This window comes from Panthera onca, chromosome D1, assembly GCF_046562875.1.
Source record: "Panthera onca isolate mPanOnc1 chromosome D1, mPanOnc1 haplotype 2, whole genome shotgun sequence".
NCBI lineage: Eukaryota > Metazoa > Chordata > Mammalia > Carnivora > Felidae > Panthera > Panthera onca.
In genome coordinates, this window is record NC_138348.1 from 38,169,992 (window position 1) to 38,191,590 (window position 21,599).

Sequence of the window (21,599 nt, forward strand, 5' to 3'; positions counted from 1 at the left end):
TGTTCTAGCGGCCTCTGCATCCCTGAGTGGAACAGTTATGTTTTACAAGTTGCTAAATGCCTAACACTGGGCCATACATGTTCTATTGTTATATTCATTTTATCGTGTAACAAAATTTCACCCTCAACTGAAAAAAATTACCCTCTTCCACTTTAATTTTATATTTCCTTTATGTTACCTTGTATGCAGAGCTGTGAACATACTTTTCTATCTTCCTTATTCATTCAGAAGGCCTATTCTGGTCTTATGTATCTTTGTGTCTCCCACAGCATCTTTATAGGGTCTGTTTCTTACTAAGAAATGCATAAACATGTGTTAAATTTGAATCTGGTTGAGCTGTGATTTAAAAAAAAAAAAAAACCTTTGTCCTTCAGGGACCTCCGTTTTCTCTTTGGTAAAGTATAGGAGTTGTAGAAGGTATTTTCTGAGATCTTGTCCATTTCCAGATGGTATGATTACTTTTTCCTTTGTAGGACTGAGCCTCTAATTCCAGTGTTAGAATATGAGTGGTAGTAGATGGAGAACAGGAAAGAGGAGAATGGAAGAACCCAGCTTCAGGAGGACAAAGAGATTTTTTAGAATTAAACAGTTTGCTTAGACAGTCAATATTTATTGAAACACCTGTCTCTCTTAATGAGTGTTTACAAGCAGGTGCCAAAGAGGGAAAGTAATGAAGAGACAAACATGTTTTTTCTGTCTGCATTGAAGCCTTGGACAATGTAATCCTTGGGGACAAATACACATGGGGAATCCAGGTGGGGTGAAACCGAAACTATTTTGACAAATCATTCTTTCAAACAAATTATCAGATGAGAAAGAATTTCTTCTGTCTTCTGTGCCAAGGGAAGATTTTAGGCACAGACAGGTTACAAAATAATTTCATTTACTACCAGAAACATCCTACATTTACATAGAATTCAAAGGTCAAAAAAAAAAAAAAAAAAAGAAAAAAAAGAAAAACACCCACCTGGGTGGCTCAGTCAGTTGACCGTCTGACTCTTGATTTTGGCTCAGGTCATGATCTCACAGTTCGTGAGTTTGAGCCCTATATTGGGCTCTGCACTGACAGCACAGATCTGCTTGGGATTCTCTCTCTTCCTCTCTCTCTTCCCCTCCCTAAAGTCACTCTCTCAATCTCAAAAATAAATAAATAAACAAACATTATAAAAACCAAACATTGTCAATGGTACAATTCTAAAACCAGACCTCAGTCTAAAGAACAAGAGGGTCAGATTACAGCACCTAAGAATTCAGAACCTTCTATGCCTATTATTTATTGTCTCCCTCTACCACTCTGTTTATTTTGATCCCTAACCTCTAGGAAGTTGTCAAGTTCTTCCAAAAACTCTTTTCCACTAGAAGGAGAGTTAGGACACTGATGAAGGATAACAATTCGGACAACTGTGCTAAGAAGGCCAGTATCTACTGAGAGAACCAACAAGCTAAAAATAAACCTTAATGTCATCTCATGGTGTGTTTTCTTGGATGATCTCTTTTCTTGGATCTTCTTCCTCTCTTCATATTGCTTCTCCTAATCAACTGAATTAGTGAAAATAGATTTAGGGCTGCCTTCTATTTTGAAGGGAAATTCTCTGGAAGGATCTAGAAGGCATTTGGTGGAGTCAAGGGAAAATGAAACAAGGGGTAAAAGATTTCAGCCCACTCTGCTCTAGGCTTTTAGGAGACAAGTTCTGTTTATTGTGATTTTTTTTTCTGTGTTTTTTACCCTAAGGGAGGTAAAACTATAAAGACCAAAATTATGTTGGTTTCCAAGGAAAAGCAAAGGAGGTTACTGACATAGATTCTCTCTTTGAGCAAACTCTCATCAGGCTCCTCTGAGCCCTCCTCTTGACTGGGCCTCCACCTTGGCCTATAAACACAGCAGACTCTCAGCACAAATTATTTTGTCCACCACATCCCTCCATGTTAAAACGTTTGAAAAAGAGTAGCATAGCTTTTACATGCAAGAACGGATCATTAAGATCACGGCTCAACCCCCCCCCCCCCTTAGGTTCCTGCATGGGAAGGCTCACAGCTGCCCAGAAAGCTCCCTATTTATTTCAGCCAACACCTGTACATAGTATGGCACCTGTGTCCAGTCTCTGTGGAAGATTAGGGGCATAACTTCAACAAGAACTGGTTAATAAACCCAGATGGGATTCACCTGGACCAATGGCCTCTCCTGCTTTCTGTAAATTTCCCCTTCTCCTGGCTCTACTCAAGCCCCCACTATTCTCCCCACCCCAACGCCTTCAATCTCCTTTTCAAAAGCCCAGTGACCTTGCACAAATCCAAGTTGAGTTCAATTCATGCTGGACCTTCTTCCCTGCTGTAATAATTGTTATTGACTAAAATCTGTCCTTACCACTCAGTAAAGAAAGTATAAAGTTTTCTTTATACTTGACACCACTCAGGCTGCTAGAGGATAAACAAAATGAATTGTTGCAGTTCCTCTGTGGTCCAGCTCAGCTCCTCAGAGTAAGTAGCAATTAGGGACCAATGTCCTCATTCATAATAGAAATGATTTCTAAGTCCCTTTATTAATTTAGTTATTCAACAACTATTTATTGAGCACATAGGATAGGCCAGTAATTGTTCTAGGCATTGGGAATACTACAGAAAATAAAATAGAATTCTTGCTCCTGGGAATGTTAAATTTTAACAGGGTGAGGCAGATAATCTCTTCCGTGTATCTGACTCAGGGACCTGCAGAAGCTTTGGTGTCCCTGCCATCCCCAGGTACTTTTATTGCATTATTAACACATCTTTGTGAAACAAAGATTTGTATCATTTTATTGTGTATAATGATAATTTACAATACTTATACCCATATTCTTCAAACTTTCAAAATCCTTTAAAATTCATGATTTAGTTCTTTAAAAAAAAATGTAGAATGTTAGCCTTACCATCATCTCTACTCAAAAGATAATTGAACTGAGGGTCAAATAATCATCGCTTCTCAAATGTTTCTACCAAACTTACCTCTATGGCAGAACGGAATGACCACCCATTTCTCAGAATCCTGGACATACACAAAGGGGAAACAGTGAGTCTGAAATTATTTGAAGCTTAGTGTTTTCTATTAGAAACTATTTTTGCCTGCCCCTCTATAGTCAGACTGTTTTGATAGATCATTTTTTTCTCAAACCACTGAGCAAAGATTCCTCTTTTAGATTGATGTACCTTCTCATGTAGCAGCATGCTTTCAGTGACAATTGTACCCCAGTATAAGAAGCACAGCAGAAGGCAACACATGGTCAAGTAACAACATGCATAGGGCCATATGGCCAGTAAGTTCCTGAGTCAGGATGCAAATACAGGCATCTTGACTTTAGGTCAGGCTTGTCATCATGTGGTAGGGTCTCCTCCCTAAGAAAAGAAAAGGGATAAAAAAAGCCAAAACCCTCAAGGCAACCTGGCTACACGCGCATGTGACATCTCTTACGACCTTGTAACATGAGACCATTTAATCAGACTGCAGCCTTGTGTGTTACCATGTATGGGAGACAAAGAAGTAGAAAACATTAAAAAACTACACCACGTGGTATTCAGGGGTTCAGTTTTTCGGGTACAAACCTAACAGCCATGTTGGCACAAATAAAGTTGCTTCCTGGAAAGAGAAGCTTCAGTGTCACAATTCTCTGTGTGAGAATCCTGCTACAATCATACTATGGTGGGTTCCCAATTCTACAGAAAATGAATATAGTGATATCTTGCAAAGGCTAAATGGTCAATTTCCAATACACCAACTGGTCCACAGATTCTCAAAGTATTAATTAATGCTCACTATATGTAAAAATTATTATTAAAAATAATAAAACAAGGACAGCAAGCTTCCTCTCTAAAAAACATAATAGTTAATGGGACCAATTAGAATCCTCACCACCTACTCTAGTAATGTGGCTTACACTCCTCTCTGTTTCTTTTGCTGGGGCCATTATAATAGCATCTTAACTGTTTTCTCTGCTGATATCTCCTCAAACATTAACAACCTGATCATACCACTCTCTCATCTCAAGAATTTTTTTAAGCAGGAAAATGACCCAGTTGGAGTTGTTACAAAGCAACCATCCAGGAATCTACAGAAAATTAAACTTGAACCCATATTCTATGTAGATATTGCCTCTAAACTGCTTCAGTAAGTCACTTCACAACTTCTCAGCTGAGAAATTGTTACTTGCTGTGTGGTAGACCTCTGTGTTCTTCATTTTATCCTTCTATAAAATGGGGAATCATACCCCAATAGCAGGGTTGTTGTGAGAACTTTAGTACAAAATGTGATCACACAGTAGCTGTGTGTTAAGGATCACAATCAATAGACAGCTAATTCTGATGGCCTCGCTTTTCTCTGAAGAGACATTCCAAGCAAAAGGAATAGGAAGAGCAAAACTGCACAGGTGTGGAAAATCACAGTGATACACATGAGAGAGGGTTTAAAATCGTGTAAGAAATACTACTTATTTACAGCTAAATATTTATAGCAATTTATACAGGTCAATAGTTCAACATTGAGAGACAGTGATATTGTGAAGTAAGATTCACAACTTTCAGCTCCTTAGCTTAGAAAACAAGACCCTTTATCATCTGGCTTCTAGGTCTATTTACAAGGCTCCTTTCTTGTTCCCCACCTACAACACACTCACATATATATCAAGTACTTTATCCACCCTGGAAATGTCACCATCCTTTGGACACATTTAGATCTCTTTCATGACTCTGTTCCAATCAGACTGCTATTCCTGCCTGGAAAACTTACTTTAATATCTACTCTTCCCTGGAAAAAATTCCTTCTTATCCTATAAACTTGGTGAAAAAAAAATTCTACTTTCTGTGAAAGATTCCTATGTACATTGCCATCCCCATATACCCTAACCCAAAGAACATTTTTTTTTCCTACGATTCTTATTTTTATTTATTTATATATCTAACTGTTCGACAGTTCATCCTCCCCCAATTCCTGCCCCTTCCTATTTCCCAGTTTCAGACTAGAAGGGTGAAATGTGTGTCTCACTGTGTGCCTAAAACTTAGCACATGGACTAGCACAGACCAGACCCTCTCAACAGTTGCTCACTGAAAAGGTGAATGGTGATTTTTATGTTGACAGTGCTTTGTTTGGTTTGAGTATAATCGTTTAAAATTCCCTGCTCGTAAATCCAGAGGTAAATATTTCACAGCAGCATAAGTAATCTCAGACTAAAACAAACAATTCAATATTTATTTCAAAGAAGTCATAGATGCTGATCTCTGAGTTGTTGCACAGACATGATCTTTGGTTCTAAGACATCCAAGCCAGAAATTTCTGTGATGAAACAATTGTTTACACTGTGCTGTAAGAGGCAGGAAGCTGACACCTACGTGTAATTAATTCAATATCAAAAAGTGTTCAGAAACCGAGAAAGGCAAGTGAACATCCCCTGAGATCAAACTGTAGATCCCCAGGTGAAAAACAACAAGAAGTTAAATCAGGGTGGTGACTGGAAACACCGAGGCTGGATCCTGGTATTTCAATGGTGGTTTTTACATGGCTGGGGGAAGATCTGTGACTCTAGTGAAAAATTATGGTTCCCCTTCCTCCAAAGGATTCATGTAGACACATATACACAAACTTGCATTCAGTTTCAGGGCATTCACATAGCCCTCTGAAGGCTTTCAATGAAACCTCCAAGACAGCGATTGTCAAACATGAGTGGGCATCAGAATCAACTAAATGGGGCTTGTTAAAAAAAACAGATCACCAGCCCAGTCCCCAGACTTGCTGAGTTACTAAGGTCTGGCATGAGGTAAAAAGTTTTCATTTACAACAACTTTCCAGGCGATGCTGCTGCTACTGGTCTAAGGATCACACTTCTAGAACCACTGCCCTAAGCTACATGGAATTGAGTTCACAAAAAGAAATGTTAGGCAACTCTTTTTTAGGAATACTGCACTCATTTTGTTGTCACCCAGTTGAGACTATCAACTATTCAGGACAAAAGTAAAACAACAACAACAACAAAAACCCAAGTCATTTCAAACATACTAAAGATTTGGCACATTGCAAGCTTCAAGATTCTATGCAGGAGAAAATCAAAGTTGCCTCTACTATAACTTAATCTTTCCAAAAAAGGCCAAGTTCACAATGACAGGGAAGACTTAAAGAAAACTGGAACTGCACTGCAAAGCACCTTTTCAGGGAACACACCAGCCTTTTCCTTCTGTGTTACCCAACTGCTACTCCCTCCATACCAGGCCCCTGCATGCTCTGCACTCCTTACATGTTTCCCTTTGTCAGAACTCCCACTGGGCCTGTTCACACAATGCAAAATTGTCCTCCATGGCCTCTGGAACCATGCGCCATCACTCTTTATGGCTCCAGAGTCTAAATAAGCACCAGGCATCTCAGTATTGCTTTTGAATTCCTGTGACCCAAGACATCACAGTACCAAGTCTTCATTTACCACAGTGTTAATGCAATCTTTTGGATGATTATTACCAAACAAGAGGTCAGGAGAGCAATATGAAAAGGAGATAAAATACCCATTCCAAAGTGAAATATGTTTATCAAAAATATAGAGGCTGGGACTATAGGGCTTAGGGGCAAACCAGCAATACCCCAATAAGCCTTTGGGAGATCACTCAATAGAGGAGAGTTCAGTGATTTCATTTTTAACGACCACAGTAAAAAAGAAAGTCATAGACAAAAAGTTACATTCTTTACAACAAAACTCAATGACAGTATAAAAACTACAGGTACTTAAAGGACAAGTAGTATGCTCAATAACCTTTTGTTATAGAACTTGAAAAAAGCCCTCTTTTGAGCAGATCATTATTCAATGATACTGAATAAATGAGGTTTTCTGGAAATTCCTAAAGCAGGCTATTTTCATCCTTGAGTTTTCATTTAGTCTATTCTATAGAGTACCAAATCCACCTCAGGACACTAATGTCTAGTAAAGGCTCTGACAAGTCTTGCAGTTAGTACACCAGGTTAATTATATTTCATTTAGGATTTTCCAAATATATTTGCTACTAAAACCTTTCTTTGAAAAATACCCTAGCATTAGTGTCTAGCTGTAGACTTTGCTAAATGCTCTGCTTGAAGTGTTGCCCCACTTCTGTTTTAACCACTGATGCCAACTGTGGGGAGGAAAAAAAGAAGCTGCAGTAGTTAAAATCACTTTATTTCTTTATGCTAGGCAAAACCCAGACCCCAGTTAAAAAAAAAAGTATATATATATATATCTCCTATAAGTAAGTATATATCCTATATATAAGTATATATATATATGTGTGTGTATATATATATATATATATATATCCTATAAGTATATATCCTATATATAAGTATATATATATTTATATAGTATATATATATGTATATATATATAAAGTATATACAAAGTATATATATAAAAGTATGTATATATATTCTATAAAGCACAGCTGTTCTTCCTAGTTCAATGCAGCTGGGGAAAGGAGGTAGCAAACCACTCAGGCCTCAGCAGCTGAGCCAAGGATGAGCTGGCTTGTTCACCTGCACTGCTACTGCTCTTCAGGTATGCCTGCCATTTGAACTCAGGAGGTTTTGATCCCCCCGACTGCAACTGGCCATCACGGAGCAATACTAGACGTTCCCATAGCCTTGGGGCCAGCTCTGGGCAGAGGAGCATGTTGATGTATGCATGTGGCTTCTCAGATGGCCACCATCATTTGTTGAGATACATGAGGCTCTCCTGAATACACTGTCATGGAGTCAAATCTTAGTTTCTCATGTACACACGTGTAAAACAAACTAAATTTAAAAATCATGGACTTGATGTATCTGCAAAGCATACAGTGAAAGTAGAAGATGGTGTGATTATCTGAATGATCATCACTTAATCTAATCCTTTCATAAATTATCTTTAACTAATACACAATTGACTGGGGCAATTGGGGGAGCAGAAATAACATGGGCTCTTTCACACACGGCCAAGCTACCTGTGTTTCCCCTCACTTGCTACCTATTTCACAAAGGAGTTTTGGAGGTTAACTGGCACATGGTTGGCATTTGATAAATAAAAATATTAATGTTACCATTTGGGTAGCAAGACTTTAGCAGGCAATAAAGCAATATTTTGTTGCTTAATATTTCAAAAATATTAAACATGTAAACTCTTTGAAAAGATGTTGGTTAACACTGTCAGGAAAAAGGAAGCTACCAATAAATAGCTTTATGACTGTGAATAATTTATTGAATATGTCAGTGTGCCTCAGTTTGCCTATTATGCAGAGATTATAATTATATTTACCTGATAGAATTGTTTTGAGGATGAAATGAGTTAGAAAATATAAAGCTCTAAGAAAAGTGCCATCACATGAAGTTATCAAGTAATTTTAACTACTACTAATACACGAAAACCTTCCCACCTTTCATGTGTAATTATCACCATGTGGTTACAGTGATGGTTCTCTCTGATCACTCTCTTTCCCAATTACCTATTTTATAGTTTTGACCACATAATTTTGCAGTTAATTATAACCTGTTTCAGAATGCTATTGGTTGTTTCATGTATGTTGGTTTTTATCTCCAACTTGGTGTTTTAAAGTGTCCTACAGGATGGAAAAAAAAAAGTCCCTAAGAGATGGATTTTCTGCATCTTCCACATCACCTGTCTCAGTGCTAAGACCACTGCAGGCTCATTTTTTATGGATAGAAAATTTGTAACATTGGTATGCTTATAAAGGGTTTTGTTTGTTTAAATAGCTTATTTTCAACTTCTTCCTTTTTGCCCATGCGATCTTCACCTGGATGAGAAGTGAAGTTCCCTGGCTCCCCATATAACCAAGCACTGCTCCAAAGCACAAGTCCACAGTTGTTGTATCTGCTCTACGGCTGATCACAGCTGCTGTTAGGAAGGTATTTGAACATTGTCACCAAAAAGATACTAAATCGGGCCAAGGTGGCCTACAGAACAGACCCTCTAATTAGTTTGAGATCCTGTTAGAATAATTCCTGAAAATGTCTGGTTTTAGTCTGAAACTAAAGTGGAGAACAGTGCATAGGCCTGCTGTGTCAGCCCAGAAAGGCTAAAGGTGACCACGAACCTCAGGTTCATACCTGAGTTTAGTGCAATGAATTCTACTCTGACATCATTTTGTGAAGTATTTATCACTAAAACTTGAGTAGGTGCATTTACCTTTCCTGAGCAGCCTCTAGAATATATTCAATTTATCTTATGTGCTGATCTGCTCCAGGCTTACATATGTATGTACGTATGGCTGGACTTGAAGGGGAGCAGGAAGCTTCCTGAGAGTCCAAAGGGACTCATTTTTCACTTGCTTTCACGTGACTCACATCTGCAATTGTGTGTTAAGATCCACTGTGAGGCCATGCTCAGGTATGCAGAATATCACTTCTATTAGAGGTTGGCAAATGTTCTTAACCTCTCCATCTTGCATCCTGACTATACCAATCTCTTTTTGTATCCATTCCCTACCCAGGTGCTATCTGCAACTGGTCTGTCAATATGATCCATTTCGGTGACATGTGGCAATTTTTTGTCATGCAACTGAGGTCCTTAAGTCACAAACCACACTTCATACTGTTTCTAGCTAGAAACAGCTCCATGGGCCAGGTGGCATCTGCCTTTGGGAAGGCTCTTCAATAATAGAAAATCTATTATTTGGGGCGCCTGGGTGGCTCAGTTGGTTAAGCGTCCGACTTCGGCTCAGGTCATGAGGTCCGTGAGTTCGAGCCCCGTGTCGGGCTCTGTGCTGACAGCTCAGAGCCTGGAGCCTGCTTCAGATTCTGTGTCTGCCTCTCTCTCTGACCCTCCCCCGTTCATGCTCTGTCTCTCTCTGTCTCAAAAATAAATAAACATTAAAAAATTAAAAAAAAAAAAGAAAATCTATTATTTGGCTGAAAACCAAATCTAAAGTTTCTAAAGTTCTTTGGCAACAAATATCAATTTTGAAGTCAATGAGACCTCACTAAATACTAACAAGGAAGGGTGGGGTGTTGTTTAACTGAAAATACTTTCATATGCAAGGGGGGGCATCCTTATTGTTTGCAAAGAGAGAAAATCCAATGACTATCCCAAGATTGGGGTGTATGCCTCTGTCTGAAGTCATCTTAGTCTGAAACAGCCTGGTCCACAACGATGCTTTTACCACCCTAGCATGCCTCTACTCTGAAATAGAAAAAAAAGCACATTTGAGCCTACTTTCTTAAGGATTTTTTAAAATGCAACTTTCTTTCATATTAGAACAATTTGTATAACTCATGTTTCCATTTTGGCTCTGGACACCAGGATAGTCATAAGCATCTTTGCTGACTTTGATGGTGACTAGAACTTCCTTATTTTTCAAATATTTTTATTTTAATAACTCTGTTGAATATGTTTTCTTTATATATAGAAGTAATTGCTTTTAAGAGGCAGAAGATAAATAAACGAATGGAAAAATCAGTATAAGTTAGTTGAAAATCTATCCACCAGGGGCACCTGGGTGGCTCAGTTGGTTAAGCATCTGACTCTTGGTTTTGGCTCAGGTCATAATCTCATGGTTCCTGGGTTCGAGCCCTGCATCAGGCCCACACTAGTAGTGTGGAGCCTGCCTGGGATTCTCTGCCTCCCTCTCTCTCTGCCCCTACCCTGCTCTCTTTCTCTCTCAAAACAAATAAATGAACATTTAAAAAAAAAAATCTATTCACCACCATTTCTCATACTCTTTATTCCCAACACTTTCCTTTGCTTTTTCTACTCTGGATTCATATGGTGAAAAATGCAGCAAAGGTAATGATATCAGTGGATAGCCAGGTGTTAAAAACCTGCCGCCTTGACATCCTATCCCCGGTCTAGCAGGATGACCCAAGACACAGGCCTTGAGTCCACCCGATACAATAATTCCCCCGTGCTGTTGATTCACACCGAATGTACCAAACTGTCCATCTGGGTCTCATTCATTGTCTCTCATTTTCTCTTTGCCTTGTCTCCTGGAATTCCAGCTTCCCTGCTTAACATCTTCAGCCATGGGCTCATAGCTGGCCTCCTTCCTTACCGAAAGCATTGCAGTGTTAACATATCAAAGGCAGAAGCTTTGTGTTCACACAGATCTGCAGTATGGTCTCTGTGCCATTTCTCAGATGTGGAATTTGGGACAAATTATCTTAATCCTGAGACCTTATCTTCCTCATCTTTAAAATAGTAAGAGGCCTTCCCACTTACTGGAGTTGTGAGAACTGAATTAGATAATGCATGAAACTCCCTGGCACAGTGTCTGGCACATAGCATGGGTTTTCAGTTCGTGATAATGGCTAAGAGCTACCAAGCACTTAAAAAGCAAGTGCTGAATGCTTTTTTCCCCTGTTAGCTTATGTAATCCTCACAATTACTCCACAGCAATTTATGAAGATGGCACTTCTGTAAATTGCTTAGAGCAGTGTCTGGCACCAAGTAAGCTCTCAATAAATGTTAGCTCTTATTAGTATTACTGTTGCTGTCTTCATTTGACAGGTGAGGGATTTGAGGTGAAGTGAGGTTAAATGTTGACTATTATTATCTACTACTTGACAGGATATTTGCATATAAGAACACTTCTATTACAAAAAATTCGACCAGCAAGTATTATTTTAATCATTGTATGCCAAGGAAACTAAGGATTAAAGAGGTTAAACATCTGGCCAAATGCCACTCAGCTAGAAAGTGGCCAAGTTGGGATTTGATTCCAGGCTTATATGCACTTGAAACCTTCCTCCCCTCTGTATCACACTGTCACCCACTAAGCCTTCATAACTCCCACCCATCAGGAAGCACATCCAGGTCCTAGCCCTTTTTAACTCCACTCCCATGAGAACCAGGCACTGGGCAGTGAGAGCAGAACCCAAACCATTCTCAGAACATTTCAATCCACCCTAACCTATGAACAAGTTAAAAGTGAAATCTTCCCGAGTGATTCCAACAGAACCTTTTCTGGCTGTTTTATGTTGCTTTGCGAGCTGATGACAGTTGCAGCAGCTGTTCTGACAAGTAAATCCTTGTTGGCTTGTTTCCAGTAATCAGAGAGCAGACTCCAGGGTCTGGGGACCTGCCTCACTCAAGCAAGTTCTACAGAAGCAGCATTAATAGAGGCCGAGGGGCCATGCCCCATTAGAAGAGTCATATGTCACCCCTCAGTATACTGCTTCATCAACAAAACAAATTCTACTGGAATTTGAAAATTCTGTTCAATAAAAACAACCACCGGGGTGCCTGAGTGGCGCAGTCGGTTAAGCGTCCGACTTCAGCCAGGTCACGATCTCGCGGTCCGTGAGTTCGAGCCCCGCGTCAGGCTCTGGGCTGATGGCTCAGAGCCTGGAGCCTGTTTCCGATTCTGTGTCTCCCTCTCTCTCTGCCCCTCCCCCGCTCATGCTCTCTCTCTGTCCCAAAAATAAATTAAAAACGTTGAAAAAAGAATTAAAAAACAAACAAACAAACAAAAAAAACCAACAACCACCAATGTGTGACTAATACAATTCAATACAAATCTATAAAGGATATCAAAGTATCAAAATATCAACCAACTAATGGAGAGGACAAGGCTGATCTGGCAAGTTCCATAAGAGATTGCAAATAAATGGCCATGGGGATGCATAAAAGGGAGATGATGAAGATGAAGATGAAGATGCTGATGATGAAGATGATCTTAGAGAAATTCTATGATGGTAGTTCTCTAAATTAACTCAATATTCTTTCTACTGACTTGGAGACTTAAAAAAAAAACCAACAGATGACTCTGTCTATGTCCTCCAAAAAGTCAACTAAATCAGAATCTCCAGGTGTGCTGGCCCATCATAAGTATTTTTTATTAAAAGCTGCTCAAGTGAATCTACTGTGAAACAGGTTTGAGAATCACTGGTTTAGGAAGCAGGACTTCATCAGGATTTTGACAACTGGAAATGAGGACAGAGGGATGGTCAGACAAAAGCATACAAGTAAAGGACTTAAGGAAAGAGAGTCCAGGGTTTGGGAAGAATGGAAGAGGGATTTGAGCAGGCTAGCAGATCCATGCACAGTGAGAGAGGAATCAGAGGAAAATAAAGTTTCATTTGCAGGAGCAAGATCATGGAGATAGACTGACATCGAGGGAGTTTGAATCTCCTTTTCAAAATATGTAAACCCCTGCTCTTTACATATGCCATGGTTAATTATACATTAGTTCCTATTTCTAGATGACCCAGATAATTATGTCTAGATAAAAAAGCAACAGCTCAAAACTTCTATGTTGCAACTGGGAATCCCTGACTCCCACTACCACATCTAAACAAAGAGCACACTGCACTGCACCCTACGGTAGCCACTGTAGGTAATCATCCTGTGTGCAAATACCATTGGGCAAAGTTTTGTATGCACAGCTCTCCTGGAATTATAAAAATAAACAAGCATATGAGAAAGGGGCAGATAGACACACAGTCTGTTAGACTCCTCAGTAATGCTGATTCTGTCTGCCTCTATAATACCTAAGACTGATCGTTTCTTCAATTAGATGATGCACTTTAGGAGAAGGAGGCAAATCTTAGGCATTTTTCTCATGACATAGTAAATGTGCATGTGTGCTGGTTCTTCTGACATCAGTAACATGCAATGCTTACAGCAACTGATGCATCAATCAGGTGTTATTATTTCCATCTGACAAAAATGGCATGGAGTAGCATGCAACTGTTCTCCTAGACTGCCTCATTTCGGCTTCTAACACATGTCATTCCCAATATTATTTCAGGAAAAAGCATAGCTGAATCTACGTTGTCAAACACCTTTATAAAAAGTTTTATAGGTTGTTTCAGATGCTATTTCTTTATGTGTAAGACTTAATAGATGATGTTATTTAGGGCCTGGTGTGATAGAATAATTTCCAATGCTATTAAGGTGTATTTTGATGATTCAGAATATTTCAGGTCATAAATCACTCAAGAACAGAGATCTTACCTGATTAATACCCACATTCCCAAAACTCTTAACACAATGCTAGTGTGATGGCTGTTCTCAATAATTTTTTTTTTCTGAAATAAAACTCACATGATTTTGTGATATTTAACATCTTATGTATTAACCACCATCCACACAACTAGTTATGCCAAGCCAAACAGAAAATAAATCCGACTTGATATGGTGTTTATTACTTCTAGTCCTTCAAACATTTGACATATATGCATTACTTGTCCCATTTGTACCTACAATGTTCTACGGGCCGGAGGGACAATGGCAAAATATGAACAAGGTCTCTGTCCTCAATTTGTACCCTTGTGGCAAGAGACAATTACACACACAGGTATGTAAAACAAATTGATTATTAAAAAATGTTACAAAAGATAGCAAAGAGAGTGATTTAGTGAAGTCACCAGAAAAGGACTACTTCAGATAAAATGGTCAGGGAGTGGGATTTGAGCTGAGAATTACATAAAGAAAAAAGACAGCCATACAATGACAGGCTGACATTGCTGTTCTGTTTGGAACACTCAAGGCAAAAGCTCTGAAACTGGCTGAGTTCATTGTACGTTCAAGGCATGAAAAGATTAAAAAGGCTAACATCGATAGGAGTTAAATCCAAGAAGTAGGTAGAGGCAATATTACCTAAAGCCTCGAAGTCCACATGAAGATTTTAGAAATTTATTTTTCATTCAGTGGGAAGGCATTAGAAAGGTGTAATACAAAAATGAAATGATCTGACATATATATATATATGTTGCACCATGAACAGAAGAGAGCACCATGAGAGCACCATGAACAGAGTGCTCTCAACTACCAAAGAAAAACTGAATGATGGCCAGACTTCTGTTCTTATTAAGACCCATTCACAAAGTTACTTCCAAAAGTGTGGAAATGAAAGGGCATTCAGATTAAGAATTACCTGAATTAAAAATGCCACTAATAAAAACAACTCTACTGCCTTGTCAAGGAGTCGAGTTTGCTATAGTTTTCCTGTGCAGAACAGAGATCAGTTCATGGAAGAAGAAAGTGCCTCCTCAGGGAGGGCAGGAGATTTGATCCCCAGGCATTCAACTTAGCATGGAAGAGAAGAATCCACAGGTGAGGTGACCATGACATCTGTCAACTGAACGGGGACATTTATGGGAGTCACAGGGTGCTATGGATAATTACATCAGAACAACAGGCATAAACTGGAACTGTACCTGGTATCTGGGGTGTAGAGTTACCCTTCATTTAGGCTTGAGTCTAAACCTGTATCGAACCAACTATGTGGCTAGGAACACGGTATCACCTTTCTGAGACTGAATATCTTTATCAGGCACATGAAGTGGTTGCATTTTTCTCAGTGACTGAATACTAACTACTAAAGGGTCTTACTGAAGAGACAGAAGAATGAAGTCCATTTCACACTCACAGAGCAAATACACTGACAGCGTGAATTGAGGAAAAAGAACAGATCTGTATATGAATCAACATGATCAAAGAAAAGATAGGGTCATCTTCGATTCAAAGTTCCGTTCTCTCCCAGCCAGAAGGGAGAGCATAAGCAAAGGCACATAAGTGTGCAAGGCCATGGCAGGTCCAAGCAGTTATAAAATTGGTTTAACTAGGTGATCTCTCAGCCCCTTTATCCAATAAAAAGCCAAGAGTCTCCCATTTAATGAGGTCAAATACACTGTTTAAAAATGACATTTTAATTTTTAGTGCCCAAATATAATACCACATATGTCAGTATTCCATCTCTCTACCTCCATTTCTCAATAACAACTGCCATTCTATCTATGCCTATTCACGTAACATTTATTCACACTGAGGTACACACATACAGAAGTTCTTGGCCATATGTAAAGGAAGTATCTGAAGACTCAGGATAAATGTAAACCTCTCCCTAAGGTCACAGATCTTTATTTTAAGAATAAAATAAACATATACAGATCCGGGGGCAGAGTGCTGAATATGTAGGAAAATTTAAGATAACAGTAACTAACATTCAGTCCACATTTAACAGGTGTCAATTCAACTAGTTCTCCCAGCACTCCTCTGACCTAGATAGAACATTTCCATTTTTCAGATGAGATAACTGAGGTGTGGACTAGATAAGATCTTGCCACAGGGAACTTAGAAATGACAGAGCTAGACTCTGATGCAGGGAGTCTGGCTCTAGGATCCATGCTTTTCACAACTACACTGCATGCCTCTCAACAGTGGCGTCAAACTGTGGTGGACAGTTCATGCTGTGCACCCACTGTTCCTTAATTCATCTTTACTGTAAAACAACCTCAGGGGAGAAGTTGGGAAAAACAGAAAAACATTAGATGGATCTCAGTAGCAACCATTAAAAAAAAAGATATGCAACGAGCAAAGACAAGAGAATGAATGAATTTTCAAAATCAAATTTGCATTTTCTAATTCAGCAGTCTGGACCCAAAGCCAGAATGCTTGCCCTTTAGGTCTGTCCAAATCAGCCTAAAGAATTTAGCTGAGTTCACAGGACATGACATAAGTGGAATGGCCAAGGTTCTCATGGAAACAATTAGAGTTTTGATCAGTTGTTTGTATTTTATGAACGTTGTAGGGTCTTGAAGATGAAAAACTGTTAATTTCCTCTGTTCAGCATTTAACAGAATCTCAAGCAGAACAGTGATGAAAGGAAACTTTGTAAGGATGACGGTGGTAATAACAATAATAAGGTTAATGCAGCTATATTATGTTTGCATAACAATGTAAAGCTTACAATTTTTAAGTGTGTGGTATCCCACTTAAACCTGGCAACACATATATATCATTATTCTACTTTTGTCACATTCACAGAAGAAGTCTCAGAGAGGTGCAGTATAAGAGCTGGAATTTAAACTAAACTTTCTCAGTCTAGTAGTATTTCTTCTTCTCCCACTTCTGTTTCTCAAACTGTTAGAAATTTCAGCAAGCCATCATGATTTTACTTCAAAAGAACTAAAAGCCACAGCATACAGACTCAGGCTTTGATACTCTGACTGCCCCAGTTTCCATATAAAAATCCTAAAACCCCACACTGCATAATCCCTACCTAATCCCTGAATTGTTGAGGGAGGAAATTTGAAAACTAATGAGTTTAACCAGCAAGGGGTCATATTTTAACATGGAAGCTGAAAAGAGTGCCAAAGCAGGCTGCCCCTCCTGCAAAGGTCCAGAAGGATGAGGGCATGGCTAAAAGCTGCTTACCAATACAGGACTCCCCGGACAGTGAATAGGTCCCATCGTCATGGAAACCGCTTCTGCACTCACAGTGGTACCACCCTGGCAGGTTAACGCAGCGGGAATGGTTGTGGCACTCAATGATTCCCTCTGTGCATTCATCAATATCTGCCTCAGAGAAAAACACAAGCCCACCAGGACATTAAATTCTTTTGACACTAACCTTTCAGTAAACACCTAAAACATGCTCATGTCAACATAGCAGTTAAAACTGGTTAGTCACCCAAAATGAAAGTCACAGGAAAAATCAAATCCCATTTTTACCCCCGAATCCAAACAAACTGAATGCTATGGGTGTGTTCTCATATACTAAATAATAAATGAGAGCTGATGATCATGAAGACATCCTATCCTGTTTTGTTGGCTTCTGCATAATCAAAAAGTAAATTGAGGATGTTTGGCACATTTTAGGTATTGAGTATATATGGCTTTTTCTTTATGGTTTCCAAAATAGTAATTCCAGATATTGTGTGCTGTTCCTTGGAAATATCTATGAATAAATAAGCTCAGGAAACTCTAGGTTAAATAGTGTTAAACGGGTTTCTTTTGTACAGCGGTATCAAAGAGACAGCATATTCATATGCCTTGCAAAGCTCAGAAAGAAGAATACTATGCACTGTTTTCCAAATTTCTGTGCCTGAGGGTTACTTTTTCTTGGGATACCTCTAGGATCCTGTGAGACTAATGTTTTGGGAAGCATAGTTGGGTAACTACTGCTCCAATTACTTTATTTACAATTTTTTAAATATTTATTTTTGAGAGAGAGAAAGAGAGAGAGAGAGGTGGGCAGAGAGACAGGTACACACGGAGAATCCAAAGCAAGCTCCAGGCTCTGAGCTGTCAGCACAGAGCCTGACACCAGGCTTGAGCTCACAGACAGCAAGATCATGACCTGAGCCAAAGTCGGATGCTTAACCCACTGAGTCACCCAGATGCCCCTGTTCAGAATTCTTTTAAAGCTTAAGTACTTGATTTATGAGAGTCAATGAGAGATCCTCATTCTTCAAATCATTCCTGATGGAAGGACATGTTCTGGGCTTTGTTTGCTCTAGGATCTGGCTTTTTCACATAAGCAAATGCCTAGATCATGCACAGATTCTCTAGCCCAAAGGCTTGCCTCTGAGCTGAAGGAGCTGACACCACTGTAGAAAGACGAGCTGTCAATTGTCATGCCAGGGTCAGCTCATTTTTAGAGAATCTTTCCATGTAATTATTTGTTGGAATATAGCGATTGTTGCCTGGGAATCTTTTACCAGTTCTCCTGTTAATATTTTAACTATGACAGTCTTATACAAATAGAAATCTAATTAATATTGGGAAATAACACGTCACGAATAAAACACATTTTGGAATCTTTTTCAGCAGTGCCCTGCTGTAGGCATCATCTCAGGGGCAATCAGCTACCAGTGTTTCTATTACCTTGACATGTCCTAAGGTGTGCACAGGGCTGTGAATGTAGCTTGCAACCCGTCAGTCTCATGTCATGGCATCCCAGCCAAGTAAAGAGAGAAAAAGTGCAGCTCTTTATACTAGGCAAATCCAGCTTTGTGTTGTTGCTGTTGTTTCCGGCTGCTATCTTCCTCCTTTACGATTTGTTATCCTACGGTCCTTATAGTTCTTTGACACATAGCATCCCTTAGCTTTCTTTTTCCTCATTATTTTTTTCATTTGAATTTCAGTACAGTTAACATACAGCATTATATTAGTTTCAGGTGTACAACATATTGATTCAACAATGCTATACATTACTTAGTGCTCATAATGATAAGTGTACTCTTTAATCCCCATCAGCTATTTCATGCATCCCCCCTCCCCCCTCTGGTAACATGAGTTTCTTCTCTGTAGTTAAAAGTCTGTTTTTTGGTTTTGTATTTTTTTCACTTCCTTGTTTCTTAAATTTCACACATGAGTGAAATTATATAGTATTTGTCTTTCTCTGACTTATTTTGCTTACCATTATACTCTCTAGCTCCATCCATGTCATTGCAAATGGCAAGATTTTATTCTTTTATGGCTGAATAATACTCCATTGTATATATATACCACATCTCTGTCCATTCATCCATAAATGGACACTTGCTTGGGCTATTTCCATAATTTGGCTATGGTAAAATACATACACTGAAATACTAATACGACATCATGCTGCAATAAACATGGGGGTTGGTGGGGGCATGTATCCTTTTGAGTTAGTGCTTTTGTATTTTGGGGGATAAATACCCAGTAGAGTGATCACTGGATCATAGGGTGATTCCATTTTTAAATTTTTGAGGAATGTCCATAGTGTTTTTCACAGTGGCTGCACCAGTTTGCATTCCCACCACCAATACATGAGGGTTCCTTTTTCTACACATCCTCACCAACACTAGTTCTTTCTTGTGTTGTTGATTTTAGCCATTCTGACAGGTGTGAGGTGATATCTCATTGTAGTTTTGATTTGAATTTCCCTGATGATGAGTAACATTGATCACTCATGATCTCTTCATGAGTTTCTCTTCTGTTTGTCATCTGTATGTCTTCTTTGGAGAATTGTCTGTTCATGTCTTCTGCCCAATTTTTAATATACTTTTTTAACTTTTATTTACTTTTTGAGAGACAGAGACAGAGTATGAGCAGGGCAGGGGCAGAGCGAGAGGGAGACACAGAATCCGAAGCAGGTTTCAGGTTCTGAGCTGTCAGCACAGAGCCTGATGCGGGGCTTGAACTTGCGAACCATGAGATCATGACCTGAGCCAAAGTCAGATGCTTAACCAACTGAGCCACCCAGGCACCCTTCTGCCCAATTTTTATATTGGATTATTTGTTTTTTGGGTGTTGAATTGTATTATTTCTTTAAAATTTTTTAAAAATTATTTATATGAGAGAGAGACAGAGACATAGAGAGAGAACGAGCGGGGCAGGGGGGCAGGGAGAGGCTCAGGGCCAGCATGGAGCCTGATATAGGGCTTGAATTCATGAACTATGAGATCATGACCTGAGCTGAAGCCAAGAGTCAGACAGTCAACCAACTGAGCCACCCAGGCACCCTTGTATTAGTTCTTTATGTATTTTGGATACTAACCCTTTATTGGATATGTCATTTGAAAATATTTTCCCCCATTTCATAGGTTGCCTTTTAGTTTTGTTGACTGTTTCCTTCACTGTGCAGAAACTTTTATTTTGAAGTAGTCACAATAGTTTATTTTTGCATTTAATTACCTTGCCTCAGAAGATATATCCAGAAAATGCTGCTATGGCCAATTTCAGAGACATGACTGGCTATGCTCACTTCTAGGATTTATATGGCTTAAGGCCTCACATTTATGTCCTTAATCCATTGTGACTTTATTTTTGTGTATGGCACAAGAAAGCAGTCCAGGTTCATTTTTTTCCCATGTAGCTGTCCAGTTTTCCCAGCAACATTTGAAGAGACTCTTTCCCATTGTATATTCTTTCCTCCTTTGTCGAAAATTAATTGACTATATAGCTGTGGGTTTATTTCTGGCCTTTCTATTCTGTTCCATTGATCTTTGTGTCTTTTTTATGCCAGTGCCATAGTGTTTGACTACTTCAGCTTTGTAAGATAACTTTAAGTCTGGAATTGTGATACCTCCAGTTTTGTTACTCTTTTTGTGAGATTACATTGGCCTTTTGGGGTCTTTTGCAGTTACAGGCAAATTATAGGATTGCTTGTTCTGGTTCTGTGAAAAATCCTATTGGAATTTTGATAGGGATTGCATTAAATGTGTAGATTGCTTTGGGTAGTATAGACATTTAAACAGTATTTGTTCTTCCAACCCGTGAGCATGGAATACCTTTCCATTTGTTTATGTCATCTTCACTTTCTTTCATTAGTGTTTTACAGTTTTCAGAGTACAGGTCTTTTACTTCTTCAGACAAGTTTATTCCTAGGTATTTTATTATTTTTGGTGCAACTGTAAATGGGATTGTTTTCATTACACTCTCTGCTGTTTCATTATTAGCCTATAGGAATGCAACAGATTTCTGTACACTGATTTTGTATCCTATGATATTAGTGAATTCATTTATCACTTCTAGTAATTTTGTAGAGGAATCTTTTGGGTCTTCTATATATAGGATCATGTCATCTGCAAATAGTGAAAGTTTTACTTTTTCCTTACCAATATGAAGGTCTTTTATTTCTTTTGTTGTCTTATTGCTATTACTAGGACTTCTATTACTATATTTAATAAAAGTGGTGAGAGTGGACACCCTTATTTTGTTCCTGAACTTAGGGTAAAGGCTCTTGGTTTTTCCCATTATGATGTTCACTGTGGGTTTTTCATATAAGGCTTTTATTATGTTGAGGTATGTTTCATGTAAATCTACTTTGTTGAGATTTTTTTTTCAAATAATGAGTGAATGTTGTACTTTGTCAAATGCTTTTTCTATATCTATTGACATAATCATGTGATTTTTATACTCTTATTGATGTGATG

At 38.8% G+C, this 21,599-nt stretch overlaps 1 protein-coding gene across 2 annotated transcripts in view; it reads right to left on the reverse strand.

The window, feature by feature from the left end:
- The window catches only part of NELL1 (neural EGFL like 1), an 875,786-nt gene that overhangs the window by 28,478 nt on the left and 825,709 nt on the right, over nucleotides 1-21,599 (reverse strand). The window contains exon 16 of one of the 2 annotated variants that reach the window (XM_060606213.3): nucleotides 17,128-17,268. The exons of the other annotated variant lie outside the window; for it this stretch is intronic. Coding sequence (XP_060462196.2) covers nucleotides 17,128-17,268 — 141 coding nt within the window. The remainder of the gene's footprint in view (nucleotides 1-17,127; nucleotides 17,269-21,599) is intronic. 2 annotated transcript variants of the gene reach the window in all.